The following is a 19,561-nucleotide window of genomic DNA, read 5'->3' as shown; positions in this document are numbered from 1 at the left end:
GATGAATGAAAATCTCAGTCCATATGAAGATGTATCCATGTTTTTTTATACAGGGGCAAAGAGAAACAACGTCACCTGTAGCTGCTGCAGCTCTCGGACGTTGGCTTCACACTGACCGACCATCTCTCTCATCTGGTTCTCATGTTTCTGCTGCTGGTGCATCCGCTCTGCCTTCTGCCGCTTGTCCTCCTGCTGAGAAAACTGGAGAGAGGGAGAGAGAGAAAGACTTTAAACACAAGAATGTAGCCTGATATTTACCAATACATGGGATTTGATGGTGGAATCTTTTGTGCCATAATCCAGGGTGAGCTTTCATGCAGAAGCCCAATTCAGATGTCAATGATTTCTGGCATCCAAGAACCAACCCCTCAACACCAAAAACAGCTAAAGTCACTTAGTAACTAACTTAGTCAGTTTTGATATCAGTTCTGTGGGAATTTTGTCAATTCCCTAATGGTTTAACTTGAGGAAGAATTCATTTAGAAAACATTCATGGTTTGCAGGTGATAAGAAAAAGGAGGGCGAGAGAAACTGGGCAGGGGAGCGCATAACAGCAAGCAAATACCCAAGAAAACATATTTATTCACTTAATGTATTAACATGTTTAATTTGGTAATCAAGAAAAATATTAGCAACACTATGTTTACATCAGTCTCAGCCCAAAGATGATGAAGGCAGACAAGCTTTGTCTATTTCCTTCCTTTGAGTTCATCCAGTGGGGTTTCAAAGGGTTTCAAAAGCCCAGGGGTCATAGAATTTTCTCAACCCATGGAGGAAAGCGTAATCCTTCAACTGAAGTTAAAACATGAAAATCACCAAAACTGGAGTGACAAGGTTTTCACATGACAACAGTGATATATGTAAATACATCTCTTAACACCCTCTCCCTGTACCTGTTTGATCTTCTCTCGGTCCTCGGAGGCGCTGCCGGTTGAGTTGATGCGGAGGCTCTTCTTGAACATGGCCATGCGGGTCTTGGCTTCGCTGCGCTGGATCTTGGGCAGCCGACCTTTCTCCTGCTGCTGCCGAGCCTTCAGGATCTCAATCATACGCTGGTTATAGCACTGCATCTGCTCCTGTTCCTGTAATGACACAAACAGACATAATATCACCATCTTTGTCCTCCAAAGCAATCAGGTATCCACTACCAGTCAAAAGTTTGGACACATCTGATTGAATGCACTATGTTTTTCATTATCTTAAAGCCATTTTGATTCTAAAGGCTTATGCTTAAATGCTTGAAATGAGTTTCTTAGACAGTCAAGGCAAAGGGCGGCTACTTTAAAGAATCTAAAATATAAGATAGTTTTGATTTGTTTAACACTTTTTTGGTCACTGCATAATTCCATTCGAGTTATTTCATAGTTTTGATGTCTTAACTATTATTCTAAAATGTGGAAAATAAAAAAATAAAATAAAAAAAAAAATAAAAAATGCATATGTCCAAACTTTTGACTGGTAGTGTATGAACACACAAGGTCATACAGAGGTGCGACTTACAGTGTGTGTGCTTTAATAGTCTACGTCTTTGATAGTATTGAACCAAAACTACAGTATGAAATCTAACATGCATGATTAACAGATATGGATGCACCAGGTACATGTACTGATGGGGTGAAACCTGGAAAACACGTTGAGCCTGAATCCCTAAGAGTTAACCGACATGTGATCAAGATCATTTACATACCAAGAACAAACATTTTTATGGATGTGGAGCGTTTATTTAAAACTTATTGTGGCGAGGGGGCTTGGGAGTTGCAGTCCACTGGGTTACCTTCTCATGTTTCTTGAGCAGCTGGTGCCTCTGGAGGAAGTACTGGTCTTTCAGCTGCTGCTTCATCAGCTGGTGTCTCTCATAGAGGTTCTTCTCCTCCATGTCCCAAATCGTTGCTTCTCGCTCTAATGGAAGCAGGGAGATGAATTGAGAGGAGAATCGTCTTTAAAGCAAAGCGCGCTATTTCAACACAGATATGTGTTGAAATATGACATATGAATATGAATATGTTAGTACACAGAACACAAAACATAATGAAAAATCTCAGGAAAATCAAATAGTCCCGTTACAAATTAGTGGAAGTTGCGTGTCTGAAATTCCTGCCAAAATAATAATAAACTTTATTTATATAGCACCTTTCAAAACACGGTTAGAAAGTGCTTTACAATAAAAACAGAACACATTAGAAGCACAGGGAGATTAGAATGAACTAAAAGCCATAAAAATAGACACATTATAAACACAAAGGGAGTAAAAACACAAAATTAAAAAATGTAAATAATAGACATGAAATTAAAAACAAATAAAAATCAAGTAAAATAAAAAAAAAAGGATTGCTTGCACAGAGTCACAGTATGAAACAAATCCAACCATGGCATCTACCAACCGAACCCTTCTGCCCACTTGCACAGCTGATAATTTGATCTATGCGTTCTGATCACTGGATAGGAACTGGAAGACTCTTTCAAAGCCGAGTTGCCAAGTGGCTCAGTGATTCACCGCACCCTTTATTAGCCCTCTGTAACAAATGGCCATCTGATTGTCCCTTAGCTAGAAACTTCTCCACACTGTAATCTAGCAAACCATTCAGTACATGGGAAAACATTGGAGTTTAAATAGTAGAATATAGGAGTTCAGACATTTGGATGTCCGAGTGAACAGTGTCTCAAAGAGCCTTTAAGCGAAGTGGTCACTTGGTTTGAGACTGAACCCTCTATTGAACACTTATTGTACCTCTGATTAGATGCTGCTTCTTGTTGAGGCATTCCCTCTCCGTCTCTGAGATCTCCCTCTTGTTGTCCGAGATGATTCTCGTCAGCGTCGTGTCCAGGTGGTTCTTCTGGGCGGCCAAGAAGTTCTGCTCCTAAACCACAGAGAGGAGAAGAAGAAGAACATGTAAGTATGGAGGGCAGGAATGGAAATAGGGATAAGACACTGTGTTGAATCAAATAATGAGTCAAATACTCAGAACTGGGTGAAGTAGGAACAGAATATTCTTCAAAAGAAGAGAACAAAAAATGTTTGTTGTTGCCGGTGATATGATCAATTTTCAGAAGTGGCTGGTAAGTGAAACTATGGATGCCTCGGTACTTAAAATATTGGAAACCAAGATTCTTTAAAAAAAAGCTTTATCCCACTGGAGGAAGAGCAAGATAAGGAGAACTTACTTTTCCTTTACATCTTAATAAAGTTGTACTGTATGTGTTAATAAAAAAAAATCTGAAAATGGAATCTATTCTCTAGTGGTTCATAGGTTGAGTTCAGAATGTATGACATTTTATAGACCTTGAGAGTCCCACTTGAGAGTACCAATCTCCCTTAATTTATTTCAACCTTACCTCAGTTAACTTCATCTGTTGGAAGGTGTTCATGCTCTGCTTCATGGATTCTTTACGCTGATTTCTGGGCAGCTTGTCAACAGATTGTTTCACCTAAAGAAATAAGAGAGTGACGTTATAGCTATATTCAGGAAGTTTTGTCATAGAATAAGAACATTAAAACAAAGACAGCTAAGCAAGCAAACTATGTGAAGATGGACAGACAAAATATTACAACCACCATCTTTTGTGCAATCCAGGTCTCAGTTTTTCAAGGCTAAAAAAGATATTCTGTGACCCATTTTCTTCCCTTCATCTGCATCCTCCCCTTATGATTTAATTGGATTGAACAGATGAAATCAAGAAGGTTCAACTGGTCAGAGAGAGCGCAGGTGGACCTAATAACTTGTGCATGTACCTCTTTTTTCTTGTGTTTCATCTGATCCTGGAACTTATGGTGCTCGCGCTCCTGCTCTGCTCGGATGCGTTTGGACTCGTCTTTGAGCTTAAAGGCGTGGTCCGTCTCCATCTTCTCTATGGTCTGCTTCTGGTGCTTCTCCAGGCTCTCCAGCTCCACATCATAGTACTTCTTCTTGGCCTGGGAGGGACCAGAGGGCAAAACAAACACACACACACATTCAAAGAGAGACACACAAAGAGCGGGGCTTCTTTTCTGCTCAATCGTTTTCCCCCTCTTCTGGTTACTTTTCCTTTGGTTTGATCATACATGAATCCTTCAGAAGGTGAACCATGTGCCTGTTTTAAGTATTCAGATGAGTTTTCAAATCTTAATATACAAAGACTGTAAGTTTAAGAAATGTGTACATATATGAAAAAACACAGTAGAGTTCTTTGTTTTAAGACTTCCATCAGAAAAGTAAAATAGTAAGAAATAGTCCTTCAACTCAAGGGGGAAATGAAAGTGTCTATTAAAATTCATGGTACTGCTTTGAATAAAAGTGTCCACCAATTAGCATATACATAAAGAGAAAAATGACAATACGCTATATAATGCAGTCCTATTCTGCATGCTCAAAGGATCGGTCTCAAGCCTGATTTCAGCGGTAGAACCATGAAAACTATGTAAACTGATAATGTCCACATTCCTTCCTACCAGACTATACAAAGTAGTTAGAAAAGAGCAAAGTCAACATGAAAAAGTCAAGAAAGTCCAACATATGGGGCTTGATAATAGCAGGAGGGAGGCTCTGGAGAGGATATCCCCCTTTTGTTCATGAAGGCACAACATGACATACAGGCATCACCTTAAACTTCTTATCCTCTAGAGTGACCCGTGGAAAACTGATTGTTTTATCTGTCAGAGCACAAGTAAACTCAGCAGATTGTTCTCTCTCTCTGTGTGTGTGTGTGTGTGTGTGTGTGTGTGTATGTATATATAGACAGGAAGATAGAGATATGACAGGTGTAACGATAGGAGTTAAGAGGCCTAGCACTTTTCCTCCAACAGGAAATTAAATAAAGTACCAATGATTTCTTAAAGGCAACTTAAAGGAAAATATTGACATTTTTTCTTACTGTTGTGCAATGAGAAGATTACTTGCAGTTTCTCTTTGGTGTATTCAGTAACATTCATTTGACATAAAGCAAAGTCTACCGAGAATACACAGTGTGCTAAAGCATTAGCAACGATACTAGATACAGAGGTTAAATGGCTACCAATCTTCATTGATCAAGGAGCTTATGCACCAAAATGTTGGTGTATTCATTCACATCTATCAAAAGAGAGAGAGAGAGAGAGAGAGAGAGAGAGAGAGAGAGAGAGAGAGAGAGAGAGAGAGAGAGAGAGAGACTCACATTCATCTCCTGGTCAAAGCGTCTCTGCATCTGCTCTCTCTGAGCCTCCAGCTTGGCGTTGAGAACAGCCTGAGCACGATGTTCCTCCTTCTGCAGCAAACGGAGCTCACGCAGCTCCTGACGCCTAAACACACACACACACACACACACACACACACACACACACACACACACACACACACACACACACACACACACACACAAAAAGAGGTACATGTGTATTAGAACTGTCATTTCAGCATGATTGTTAGTTCAACAACCTCTCAAGTATTTTACTCATTTTTATCCAAGGCAATGCTCTATCCCTGTAATTTCTAAATTGTGTGATCACTGAAATTCTAAGAATTATTGGTAAAAACGACTTGACCCAGGTCTGCTGTTATTACCATACACACATCAGATGTAGTGTCATATTCCTACCACTAGATGGCAGTAGCAGTGCACTAGGAAATCCCCAGGGCTTCAAAGGGTGTAGAGTGTGTATGTTAAGAGTGTCTTTACTGGACAAAATATGGTTCTTTTTAAAGCATAAGTAACAAAATCACAACAGTGTAGATCCTCCTCTCAGAAGATTTGGACTCCCTATGTCCCACTTCCCACATACACTACAACTAACTGACCTCATCTTCACCCTGATCTAAAAGTAACTTCACAGACATTCTTTTTTTTCAGTTTCCTACTGTAACCCAAGTTAGTAATTTTTCCATAAAAGCATTCAAGCTTTTTGTGTCCACTAATCTCAAAGGACTAAAGACCAAAAGAGCAGGATGCCTGAAATAGTCTGTTTAGTAAACGGACATCCCAACATGGAGCAGCCACACACACAACCGTTCAGACTCAACTCTGAGCCAAAGAATGAACGGACCCCTGAGTTCATGCCCCTCGTTTAATGAGAAAGAAAACAGCGTCACTTTTCCAGGAAACAAGAGGGGGACAGACAGGCAGGCAGAGCCACCGTCCAACCCTACTAATGTGTGTGTGTGTGTGTGTGTGTGTAAGAGAGAGGGAGAGAGACAGAGACAGACTTACCTGAGGAACCTCATCTCCTCGTCCTTCTTCTCATCGTCGCCGATGATCTTGGAGGTGGTCACGCTCACCTCCACGCCGTCGATAACGAACTTCCTGGTTCGCTTCAGGGTCTTACTGGAGAAGCGAGAGTCCTGAGGGGGACAGGTAGAGAGAGAGGGACATCGAAGGTTATGAGTGTGTGTGTGTGTGTGTGTGTGTGTGTTTCCTTCTACACTACATGTGTTTGAGAATAAATATATTGGAGATTGAAGATTATTTTAGGGCATTTCAACACTATTATAGTGGAGTGGAGTTGAAAGATATTGACAAAAAAATCGAATTGCAATTATTTGACAGAATATTGCAATTGCGATTTAAACTGCGATTCCTTTCATTTTGTTTAAAAAATATAGATGTGCAGGATTTACTGAGTTTGAGTGTGATGAAAGGTTTTCACCAATCATTTCACCAAAGATTACCAGGAGCTCTAAAGCACCTTGTTCAGAAATCCAGTTTGGACGCCCCTCTCTCTTAAGGAATTAATTGCAGCCTCTGCGATTTAGAAATTGCAGAAGTTCATATCACAATTTTGATATTTTTTCGATTTACTGTTCAGCTCTACAGTGGAGAGTGGCATGTGGGAAGACAGATTCAAACGCTATTGCATGGTATGTTCCCTAGCCTGCTGTGCCACAAAGACACTCCACATTGCTACATTAAAAAATAAAAGTGTGAGTGTGCATGAGTTTGAGGTTCTCTACATAGTCTCTTTATCTGACAGGAGGGGCAACTGTATGTGTGTGTGTGTGTGTGTGTGTTAACATATCCACTGATATTCCTGTTAATCCGGTTCTACTGTAACAAGCACCAAGATGCTCTCTCTGTCACTCTAAGTGGGAGTGCCAAGCAGGAAGTAACCCTGTCTAACACAACAACATCACATCATCCCCTAAATATGACACTCTGTAGCTGGGCTGGGCCTCTTTTTCAGCAAGATACCAAATCTGAGTACCGAGCCTCAGACCTGGGACCCAAGTTCTTTAAGACATATTTAGTGTCACTGCTGGGTGAAAACTTTGTTACTCCAAATTTGGCTGATTTTCACATTTTCACTTCAAATGAAGGATTTCACGTTCCTCTGTTTGTGAGAAAATTCTGCAAAACCGCATGAGTGAACCACAAAACCAATAAGATAAACTCAATAATGCATCGTCATCAAACTAATAGCAAGGGTGTTTTTCTTAGTTCCTGAAAAGTATAATGTTTCATTATATTTCTCTCATGGGACCTACCAGGAAGAGGCCCATGACCTTGTGTTGGCTCCCAGATCAAAGTTTAAGAACCCCCTGAACCCCTTTTTGGTAGCATTGAGAAAGACAAACGCGATAGCAGAGACTGCAGCATGAGCCTTGAAATACATATCCAGAGACAAGTCCATATTATATAACATTGAGACTTAATAAAAAGAAATGTTTAAGAGACGTTAGAGCCCGACTTGTCTCCGTCTTTGCAGCTTCACAGGCAAAACGTGCCATGACTGACCAGGCACATGCTGTTGAATGGTTATATATTTCCAGTGTCCCCTATCTAAATCAGCTTCCACTGACAATATTTACAAAACTGCTAGGGCGGAGTTTACACAGTAAACACTGGGAGGCTCAACCCCTGGATTTCGTCACTTCCTAGTTGCAACATATATCAATCGTTTCTACAAAGACGAGAGAAGAGGAAGTAAGAAATTGAGGATGGATGCAAGAAAACAAGGAAGGACTGAAAGAAACAAGGAAGAGAGAATGGAATCAAGAGAGCAAGGGAAGACAGAAGGAAGGGCAGCTCTTTTCTAGGCAGAGTAGGAATTCATTTGGTTTGCACAAACTGCTGTCAACACTGAAAAAGCTGCATCATGGAGCCACTACTCCACTATAGCCCCACTCATCCCGTTAGTGATGAGAAGTTGAAGTGAAATCGGCCAGCTGAGCAAACAGACTCCGTATGAGTCTCTGTGTGAGGCTATCACTATAGGGAAGGCAGCTACTGGAAGCTACTTCTGTACTGTTCTGTTCTGTACTGTCGACACCCTCTCTACGTGTCTGACACACTCATAATGATGACACATCTGTGTGTGTGTGTGTGTGTTATGAAGTACACGTTGACAGTGTATTCAGAGAACCTGGGGGTTTTTCTGTAGCTCAGCTGCTGTGTTTGGCTTGGAGGCTTGATGTGATCCTGCTGTGTTCCCATGAACTGTCATTCAGAAAATCACACTCACACACAAGTACATACAAACAGGTTTTCATGCGCGCACACTCACACAAATGCACATGTAGAGCGAGAGAGAGAGAGAGAGAGCAAGTGAGAGTGAGAGAGTCTGCCTAGCCTCCTGTCCAAAAACAAAGATAGCCCATTCACTTTCGCCGCGGGCCGCTGGCTGAGTGGCCTGCTGAATAATCTGTTCTGGAAAAACTTACATATCACAAACAGACACAACTCCACACACAGTCAATAGGTCAGTCCATAAGCGACCAGAAGCGACTCGGTGACAATGGGCCGCATAGAAACTTCCATTCACAGTACTGAATACTGAATAGCGCCCACACAAAGGCCACCATTGGTCCCAGTGAATGGAAAATGTTGCATATTTTGCTTCAGAAAGGCTTGGTGTCTAATGATAAAATGGACTCTCTCTTCCCTCTCTTCACTTCCCTCCCTCCCTGGGATTCTCAGGTTGAGCACTAGCTATTACAGAAGCTGTTTTTGTATCTGTAGAACTTTAGTTTTAATGCTTTCAATGCTAGAAATGTTTGTAAATGTTTCCCCTCAGTCCAGCTTCACTAAATTAATCCATATTCACCATCAATCATAACCAATTTGAAAATATATTGCATTTGCAAAGCTTCATGTTTGAGAGTGTTTTCTTATTTCATTCACTGTATCCACCCTGAATGTAACGTGAAGGGCAAGCCCAACGGAAGACAGGCTTGCCTCTGTTTAAGAGGGTTCACACCCACGGCCCAAAACACAACACCATACAGTCTCAGTTCCTCCGTGGGTGCTGAGAAATAGTTTTTCCAAGGAGGGGTCCTGCTACCGAGGTGCTGAGCTACAGCGGACCATTTTTGCACTTCAGCACCTTGTCCCATTTCATGTTGAAGACATGCTGTGTTGTAGCACGTAAAAATGAATGATTGGTCTATATGCAAGGTTTGTTCAAGTTATTTTGTCATTTTTCTGCGTCATACCTATACATTACAAGAAAACATTACATAAAGGATTTCTTGACGCATGCATATGCGTCAAGAAATCATTAAATAAAAGGATTTGAATCGTTCTACATAATATTTAAATAATCTGACTGAAAGGGAGATTTTTCACATTTTATGTCTGAGAGCAAGGGCAAATATCTTAATTGCTGAGTACTCGGAGTAAAAAGTACTGCTGTGTAATTGAGTACTTACAGAAATACTCCTTACCATGTATTTCTAAATGTGAATAATGTTTAATAATTTTTGCTTTATGCAGACTTACCCTGATAGAGAGCAAGATGTTCTCCTTGTTGACCGACATGTCCATGCTCTCTGAGGCCATGCTGCTCGCGTCCGAGTACCGCTTGTTGGCTATCCTTCCGTTGGCGTGGGGCGAGACAGTCTCCATGTTTCCTCCTATCGACGTCCGCTCTGGCGTTCCCTTCATCATGCTGCCATTCAGCCCAGAGCGAGGTGCAGGTACCGGGGTAGGAGTGGAGGAAGGCGTGGGAGTGGGACTGGGGGTGACAGTGGAGCTGGGAGGAGGACTGGGGCTTGGAGCTCGTACCTCTCCGTTACCCCTAACGTTGCTCTCCTCCTCGGACACCAGGATCTTGGGCACCTCCGGCTCTGTTGGTACCATGACGATGTCAACCCTTTCCTCGGGCTGTGCCTCCGGTTGGGCCAGCGACGGTGGCTGTTCTGTCTCCGGGGTCTCCACGACAACCTTGGGAGTTAAATCAAATTAACTTCATGTATAAAATCTTTGAATATACAGTCAAAACATTAGGAATATCCCCCCGACAGCAGATAAATCTCTAATTTTCTCAAGGTCTAAAGGTCTAAACATCCCTCCTTAACCTGTGTTTATTTACATCTCCCCTTTATTGCTCAAGTGAATTTGAAAGGTGAAATCAACAAGGGGTAATATTGTTTTCTTTGATTCACCTGGTCAGTCTAGTTTGTGGAAAGAGCAAGTGTTCCTAATTTTCGTACATTCAGTATATATAATACATTTTGCGCAACGGTTTAAAATGCAACAGCCAAAGAATCAACAGATTCAAAAAAGCACCTTTTCTTCCTCTGATGTGGGTGTGCTCTTCCCGTCCTCGATGCCCGAGTCCGAGCTGGAGGTCTTGGTTGAGGCCTCGCTCTCGGATTTCTCAGACTCAAGAATGACTTCTTCGGGCAGCTTGTCGCCCAACTCCGCCTGATCTTCTTGGTGGGGTGCCTGGCGTGGCAGGGGAACGGGGACCACCACGACGCCGCCGGGGTCCCCCTCTGCTGGGGTGTCCGGCCTGGCCTCCTCCCTGGGGACAGGTACTGGTGTGGTAGGGGAAGGTGTGGTGGGGGAGGGTGTGGTGGGGCTCGATTGGTCTCCTTCCAAACTGGTCTGGCTGGTCTGGCATGGCTCCTTGCCTGGGGGCTGAAGGAAGAAAGAGAAGGAAGGGCAGAGGAGTCATTGTCATGCACGGATGTGACAAAATATTCAGTGATAATGTTTTTAGGCTCTGTGTTGCTGGTGTTCTCCAAAATGTTAATGTTTTTAGCCTCGCTGCTATTTGGTCTAATCCCAAATGCTAATGGCTGAAGTCCTTTAAGCCTCCCACCAACACTGAACTAACCTTGACCTTTGCTTTAGTAGGAATGCAGTAATTCCTGTTTAGACTCCTGCACTGCTTGTTTCCCCTCTTATTGTAGCTGGGCTGAGATAGCCATCTAATCAGTAATAAGTAGCACTAATAATTACAGAGGTGAAAAGCCTGTGTAAATCATGGCAGACATGCAGGAAGAGAGGGACCTTGAGGGTATTTCATTAAGCATGATTACCAAGAATTTGGTGTGATTCTTAATGAGGGTTTTGCAAGATAAAGCATTGGATAGGCCTATTGGTTCATGTTCATGTCTTGTAGCCATAGAAACTCCATAAACACTAATTGTAAACAACATGGAAGAAGTTATTCCATGATCATGTGCAGAGTTATATGGCTAACCGAGCAATTCTGCTTTTTGAAATACTCTTCTGCAGTCTCCCAGCATGGGTAAACAATGCCATCAGACATCTTTATGATCGGGTCTGGCCTTCCTAATGGTGTCTGAAAACATCTCTGTCTGGCTGTGTATGATATATAGCTAGAGAGGAATGGCTGGCTAACTGCCTGGCTGGGTTCCAGGGCCTTGAAGGGTGTTTACAGCACTGGGCTAGCTTCCTTCTGCATGTGGGTCGAGGTGTACCTGTGTGTGTGTGTGTGTTTGTTTATGAGAGAGAGAGAGAGAGAGAGAGAGAGAGAGAGAGAGAGAGAGAGAGAGAGAGAGAGAGAGAGAGAGAGAGAGAGAGAGAGAGAGAGAGAGAGAGAGAGAGCGCTTGCAGCTGCCCTCTGGGAGACAGTGAGGAAAAGAGATGAGGTTCTGGTAGTGAAGTGAAAGTCGCTTGCAATGTGACGACTTCCCAGTTAGCTGAGCTCAGCGATGAAGAAGTCTGATGTTCAGACTCTGCAGGCCAGCTCGTCTGGACCAGCAGGCCATACACGTAGAGTAATGCACATTAAAGTATATTATAGTAATCTGCCACATTTTCATATTAAAAAATGTCAATCTTTCTACTCTCTATTGCCAATTGATATAAACACAAAAGGTCAGGTAGGTCTTCCCCAGGAAAAAACCTCTGGCGGACAGGAAGTGATGCGTTTTCCTGCAGCATCAACAGTGTTTTGTTTGGAATAAATAAAAGAACAGCTCGGCAGTTAGCATGAGCAGCGATAGCCGCCGTGGCTGAACAGACAAAGAAAAGAGCGCCACCTACAGAAACTCAAACTTCATCAACAGAAAATCAGAAAAAAGTCCTAACAAAAAAAAAAAAAGACGTCACAGTAGACAGGTGATGTCTGGGAAGCACAGTGCAGAAACACCACAGCAATGAGCGCTTGCACCAGAGATGTTGCCAAAATCTTCTTTAAAAGCACTTGATAATGAACAAAGAGGCTGAAATAATGGCTGAAATCAACCAGACAGACCCTACAACAACTCTTACTGATCACTACTCTGCAGCCTATATTCACCTCAATAAAGTCATCAATGAAGTCGTCACAATAACTGTTGACATTATCATTGGCAACTGGCCAAATGCTGGTAACTTTAGGCTGTGACTGGTAGCCTGTCAATTCTGCTAGTACCTCAGGCAGGTATCAAACCAGCATGACTTGAATCAGTCTCGTCTATTCTCAAACATTCTGGGTAAATAAAATCCTGAAATCTTGAATCGACTTGCCACTGAGGCTGTGAAGGTTAGCTTCATGCCTAAGGCTTGAACAGCTAGCGTTCAGGAACACAACAAGCAGAAATAATCTCTTAATAAAAATGAATTTATGTCCTGGAGAAGAGGAAAAAAAAACACATTTCTCTAGTCACAACTACCTGTTGACAAGATTATTTCTCAGGTCCCTCAAGGTCATGGGATGTATCGTATACAGCCCATGTTTACTTACGGGTCAGACTGCAGCGGCAGAACAATGTCAGACTTTAAATAATTTACTCCATCGGAGGTTGCGAGGTGATAGCATTTCTATACACGAGTAAGGTCTAAGGTCTAAGGCAGCACCTAAATTTAACCTTGCCGCATGGGAATGGGTGAATGCCAGTGTTCCGGTTTCTGTTCCTGTGTTTGTGCTGAGCGTGGTTAAGTGCAGGCTGATGCCATGTCACTTTCTAATCCAGTGCTCTCTATAGATTTAGAAACGCCCGCTGCAGAACGGACCTTCAATCTTTTGGCAGGCAGAGCACAGGAAGGCCGTGTTTACAAGAAATGCTGCTCTAAGAGGTCAACAAGCAAGAACTTCAAAAGCTGGGGAAGTCGAGATTGAAGGAAAAGAGTGTGTGTGTGTGTGTGTGCATGCGTAGGTGAGTGTATGCATGTGTGTGTGTTTGTGTAAACGTGTGCATGTGCGTTCCACCTCTCATCTTTCTGTCAGTTGTCAACACTTAGACCGAAAACACACTTTTCTAAAACCACTGAACCCAAACCGTCAGATTCAGCTTCAGACCGCCCAGAAAGACAGAGAAAGTCTAAGACCACTGCAAAAAACAAGTAATTTATACTCATATTCAGTCTTTTAATGTTATTATTAAAACAACTGAGAAACTCTGCTAATGGGGGTGAGATAATTTCACTTGTTTCAAGAATTTTCAGTCAATATCTTGAAACAAGGCAGAAAAAAGCAGATCACTTCACTAGTGTGAAGAAAATGTCACTTATTTAAAAACAGAAGAACTTGATTTGCACTGGAAACAAGTGATCGCAACTGACCCAATGGCAGAATTTTCCCAGTTGTTGTGAGACAAAAATAAACACCAATGTAAGCTGGGATAGGATCCAGCCCCCATCGATCCTGAAAAGGATCAAGCGGGTAGAGAAAATGAATGAATGACTGAAAGAATGAATGACTCAGTACTTTTTAAGTACTTGTTAAGATGGATCCTTTTTGCAGCGTTTCTCAGTCCACAGACAGAAGAAATATATATAGAAATGTAAAAAGGACAGGTAGATGATATAAAGACAGATGGAGGATAGATGGATGAAATGTAAAATAGTGAAAACCAAAATATACCAATGAAAATTTCCTAGGAGTATTCACTGGTGATAGTTGGAGAACTCTTAATATATGACAAAAATACAAAAGTTACTTCATTTAGCATAGACTTTTGTTGCTGAGGTTGGCTGACATTTCAGCATCGATATGCCTTCCTCAGAGCCAGGTAGTGAAAACATTTTTATTCCTGATGTATACCAAGGTGCTGGATTAGAGGTGAGGGATTAGAGCTAAATAAAAGATCAGTATCTGGAACTGGTCATGGGCCTATTTTAGATGGGTTTTCACATTACTAGAGTACTATGTTTTCATGGGCCTTTGTCCAAAGATAAGAGACTAATTTACTTGGGCTGAAAAAGTTTACTGTGCTTCCCTGGAGTGCAGTAGATGATTAGAAAGAGGGTCCAGAGACGGTGTTGTGGATTGACCCCTGCCTCTTGAATCACATGTACTCCTACTGGCCTAAATTCCACCAGAGCCTTGTATTTCTTTCAGCCTTACTGCCTCAAAAAAAAAAAAAAACAGAAAAACCTACTGGGGGAAAGTGGACTGCCCACTCTCCTTTTAGAAACACAACAAAAAAAAGAATATGAAGGGATTGAAAAGAGAAAAGATCCAGGTTTGGTACCACAGTGAGCTCCGCGGCGTCGTCCTCCTCTCCTTCCTCTCTATTGTCCTCGATTTCCTCCATGACCTCAGCCTTGGCCTCGGCCACCAGCTCCCGCAGCGGGCGGTTGGACGTCACCGAGCTCACAAAGGGGTGCTGTCGACACGGAGACAGAGGGGAGACGGGTGTTAGCGGCATCACCAGTCAAACAAAAATGAGTGCTAAGCATTTAAAAAGCAAGACTGAGTTGACAGAGACAACCTCTGTTTCTGTTCCTTTCAAAAAAAATAACAAAACAAGTTCCTAAAAAACATTTCTTTCTTTTTCAGTTTACACCACCCATCGTTCAGTTTCCCATTTTTAATCTACGCACCATATTCTGAGCATAAATGAGCTTGTAAACAATACCATAAACATTTACCAGATAACATTTGGGTGTTGCCAGTACAAAGAGGGAGAGAGATTGAAAAGATTGATGTAACCACAGAATAAACACACATACAACCATTAAACTGGTGTGTGTGTGTGTCAGTAGACCACCATGAAACAGCCATGCTTGAGGGACGCTGCAAGTACAGGAATGGGGAGAGAAGAAGAAGAAGAGATAACCTCCAATATATGTCGGTAAATATGCTGGTAGTGGTTTGACTTCTGGCCATTTTATGTGTCACTACTTTAGCTGTATTTGTCTTTATTTAAATCAGACGAGAAAAGCCTGCAGGAAATGTGCTATGACATGCCGGGGTAAAGAAAAACAATGAGTTAAAAGAGAAAAGGGAGAGGAAGTGTGCTGACTCAATGAAAGTAAATTCTGGTGAAAACAACAAAAATAACTGCTGCAGACAAGCATGTACAGTAGCTTCAGTACAAGCATGGGTTCTGGACAATGTTAACACCAGGAGAGGAGTGAGACTGAAAGACAACAGGCAAGAAAGTGCAGGCAAGGGGAGACTTTCACTGCTGTCACCCTATCTACCACCTGGCAGCTCCTGATCAGCAGTCACTCTACAATACAACTGTCCCTATGAATGATATACTGATGAAACAAAACTAACAGCATGTCCTTAAAATAGCAAGCTATGTATATCCTGCAACTTCTAAAGGAGAAAACAGTGTTTTTCCGCGGCTCAAACGAGGCAATAAAAAGGCGAGCGGCGAGAGAATAAAAGCTAAATTAAAAGGTGAGTGCAGCAGGGATAAAAGACCTATCATCTATTATTCAGCTGCTTTGCACTGTAGTGTAATTTAATTGGTACAGCTGGCAAAGGGGAAGGCTGCAAGAAGATTATGGTGTGTGTGTGTGTGTGTACGTGCGCGCACAGGGGTTTGTTTGTGTGCTGGGTCCTGTCCATGAGGACCGCATTAGCCCTTAGCTTTTAACTTCTCCAATGACAAACAACAGTCAGCTACTCTCTAATGACTCAGGTAAATGCTGAGTGCCATCTAGCCGTTTATTACACTGCAGAGGGGAGAAGACAGAGCGAGGCAGAGGGAAACAATTCTGCTAAGTGATGCTGCTGTTTATTAGCGGCTCAAACGGCACTGAATATTATCTATTATTATCCAGTTTGGAAGACACAGACATTAACATGGTATGAAAACATAAAAAAAAACATCAAAGGCCTCATATATACACACACACACACAACTTGGACAACTTATGGACAAAACAGACAACATTTAAGGCAACATTTCCCAATTAAGAGAGTATTATTGGAAGCATTTAAGATACATTTTTGTCCCATATGTCCTAGTGTATCAGAGACTTGAGGCTTCTTCTTCTGAAAATGACCTTAAGTTCCAATTATGTAACATGCTTCCATCCAAATGTGAAGCAAGTTGTAAGTAAACTTTTGAAATGTTGCAAGACATAGAATGCAAATGATGTAAGTTTCCATTAACTTGAGTTCAAGCAAATAAATTGGCTTCCTGAATGTTAGGTTAAAGCAACATCAGAAAACACATTCACAAGGAAAACAACATGGAAATTTAATCACAAGTGAGCATAAACTTTTTTGCAATATTGAGGACATTTTATTAAAATTTGCCATTTCTGCTCAGCCTTCCCAATTTGCTATGTCCTAATTTTCACAAATGTACTTCAATTCGAAACCCAGCTACTGAGGCAGAGGAAGGACATACCAGTAACTCAAGCCCCACTACGAGTTGAACTGAAATGATTTAGACTCCACCAACACCACAGCACCACTTCCTGAGAACATTCTCACAGACAGAAAACAGCCATCAGTCTGTCAAAACCACAGCAGGGACCTGTGTTGGTACCGAGTGAGCTGAATAAGCTGCAGGGTTGTCATCAAGAACACACTAAAAAAATCCTGAAAAACATGAAAACAGTAATCTTCCATTTTAAATAATTTGCAGTTGTGCGACCAATAACACCTAAAGAACCCCATCTGTGAATTTGGGATCCTATTTACTGAGCTAAGCAGTATTTCTTCTTCTTGTAAGTGGGTGTGGTGGTGGTGGTGGCGGCGGTGCAGGGGGGTGTACGTGCATAAAAGTGAAATAAAATAAATAACCCAGACACTCTATATAGAGGCCATCTGCTCCTCCCCTTCCTCAACAGCAAAATGGCATGACATTCTGGGCTTCCTGTGGAGGTGCTGTCAAAATGACGGGTCAGAACAAGAGTCTGAACTATATCTCAAGCCTGGATCCCAGGAAAAGGGTAAATGAATTCAAGATGGATCCTGAGCTGAGTAAAAAGCATATATAGACTGATGTGGTTCAAGAAAATGTGTTAGCCTAGCTTCTAGGGATATATCAATATGGATATTAGTTATCAGATATTGGTCTCAGATATTGTATGGGTATCAGAATTTATCCAATACAAAAACCTGAATGACAAAAATGGATTATAAAACATTCTTATCCAATGGCCCCAACTAATGGTCCAAGTCTACATTGTTCAGTAATATTAACTGGTTTGAAACAAAATATTAGCAGTGTATCCCTTTCTCCTTTCCCCTTAAGGATCATTACAACACCTACAGTAGCGCACTTCTGAGATTTTAACTTCAAACTGTTTATTATCACAACTGAACCCAGACCACCCCTGCTCCAGCTAAACCCAGTTTCACTGGGGCGAATCAAAGGGGGGGGGGAAACGCTGACGGTGTAGTATTGCAGCCCCGTTGGATCTAATGATGTTATTTTACCGCCATTTTGGATTAAGATGCGGATCAATGGAGCTTATGTCCTGTCTTTGATGTTTCCATTGCTTTAGGCCCCGCGAGTCTGGCCATTTTGGGTCTTATATGGATGGCTGCCTGGCGACAAGGCGTGAAATGGTTAAATGTGAACCATATGGGCTATTTGGGAACCAGAGTAGTAGGAGAGGGACAGCAGGAAGGCAGAGTTACCTGTATAGTAATGACAGGGGAGTGTGTGTATGTGTGTGTGTGTATGCATGTTGACGTTGCAAAACCATTACAAAGCCCAGGCTGGGATATAAAGTAGACAGGTAATCCCATGGTGAAGTTATCCTACATACAGGTGTACTATGATCAGAAACAAAAAGCAGGAAAAAGGCAGGAAAACAGTGATCTCCCATTATAAATGAATGGGTGCTATGTGGGCAAAAAAAACCCCCTGAAAACTCCTAGTCCTGGGAGAAGCAGCTACATACAGTCTAATGAGTGCTACTCATCCAGATGGTCTCCAGCCAGCCACAGATGCTGTATCATGCTGTTTTGTATACATTCCATACATGCACACAAGTGGGAGGGATACAAGAGGAGAGAGAGAGAGAGAGAGAGAGAGAGAGAGAGAGAGAGAGAGAGAGAGAGAGAGAGAGAGAGAGAGAGAGAGAGAGAGAGAGAGAGAGAGAGAGAGAGAGAGAGAGAGAGAGAGAGAGAGAGAGGGCAGAGGAAGACAGACACAAACAGTAGCGAGAGAGAGAGCTTACAGTTCATACCCCTGCATATATACACTACCAGTCAAAAGTTTGGACACACCACATTTTTCTTTATTTTTACTATTTTCCACATTTTAGAATAATAGTAAAGACAGCTATGAAATAACACAAATGGAATTATGCAGTGACCAAAAAAGTGTTAAACAAATCAAAACTATCTTATATTTTAGATTCTTTAAAGTAGCCGCCCTTTGCCTTGATGGAAAGGCAAAGGCTTTGGAAAGAAATTCATACATAGGCAACTTTTTATATTTGTCTAAGAAACAAATTTCAAGGATTTAAGCATAAGCCTTTAGATCAAAGTGGCTTTAAGATAATGAAGAACATACTACATTCAAATCAGGTGTGTCCAACTTTTGACTGGTAGGGTTAGTCCCTCCCTTAAAAAAAGTTGATGACCAAGACATTATCTAGCTTCCGCTCTTAATTTTGCAGTCATACACACTAAAAAAAATATATCCACCTATACTCCTGTCTCTACTATCTATGATTTATCATTATTTGCCTTTTTACCTACTGTACTACATGCATTTTTCACATTCAGACCACCCGAAGGATTAACTGGAATAATGAGTCTGACCTAGCAAGTGTGACATAAACTGGCGGTCATTTACAGCCCGCAATCATCAGCCAGCATCCATTACTCAGCGGAATTTATCCCCAGCTATCTAAACGCTATCTGACAGCCGTTAGGAGCGGCAGGGGCATGATAACCATCTGAAACCTCCGGCACGGCACCAAAACCGGACCGCGCCCGTCTCTCCCCGACTGGGGAGCACATGCAGAATTCCCAGAAGGCCTTGGTCTAGGGTATTCGTCTCCCCCTCTCTCTAATTGGCCAGAGGTGGCGAGCTCGGAGTGATCCAGACATGCTATTGGCTGAGACCGGGAATGTAAATAGCTGGCATTCCCTCAGCTGTGGGATGCAGACAGGAAACTGTGGCTTTTGAATTTTAATGGATGTTGCTCTCTCTCTCTCTCTCTCTCTTTCATCCACACCCTGTTCACTTGTTTTCTCTTCCATTCTTTCCCCTCTCCCTCTTCATCTCAGGAT

General features: G+C 42.0%; 1 protein-coding gene across 1 annotated transcript in view; it reads right to left on the bottom strand.

Annotated features, from left to right (window-relative positions):
- Positions 1 to 19,561, bottom strand: part of stk10 (serine/threonine kinase 10) — a 58,631-nt gene that overhangs the window by 2,894 nt on the left and 36,176 nt on the right. Inside the window, exons 8-18 of the mRNA XM_071916312.2 lie at positions 14,592 to 14,726; positions 10,450 to 10,803; positions 9,661 to 10,104; positions 6,157 to 6,287; positions 5,128 to 5,251; positions 3,731 to 3,910; positions 3,334 to 3,426; positions 2,729 to 2,858; positions 1,775 to 1,899; positions 894 to 1,082; positions 76 to 201 (exon numbers count right to left, since the gene is read on the bottom strand). Of these exons, the coding sequence (XP_071772413.2) occupies positions 76 to 201; positions 894 to 1,082; positions 1,775 to 1,899; positions 2,729 to 2,858; positions 3,334 to 3,426; positions 3,731 to 3,910; positions 5,128 to 5,251; positions 6,157 to 6,287; positions 9,661 to 10,104; positions 10,450 to 10,803; positions 14,592 to 14,726 (2,031 nt within the window). The remainder of the gene's footprint in view (positions 1 to 75; positions 202 to 893; positions 1,083 to 1,774; positions 1,900 to 2,728; positions 2,859 to 3,333; positions 3,427 to 3,730; positions 3,911 to 5,127; positions 5,252 to 6,156; positions 6,288 to 9,660; positions 10,105 to 10,449; positions 10,804 to 14,591; positions 14,727 to 19,561) is intronic.

The sequence above is a fragment of the Centroberyx gerrardi genome, chromosome 11 (assembly GCF_048128805.1).
Source record: "Centroberyx gerrardi isolate f3 chromosome 11, fCenGer3.hap1.cur.20231027, whole genome shotgun sequence".
Taxonomy (NCBI): domain Eukaryota; kingdom Metazoa; phylum Chordata; class Actinopteri; order Beryciformes; family Berycidae; genus Centroberyx; species Centroberyx gerrardi.
Note: the sequence above shows the minus strand (reverse complement) of the source record. Positions and strands in the feature narration are given on the sequence as shown.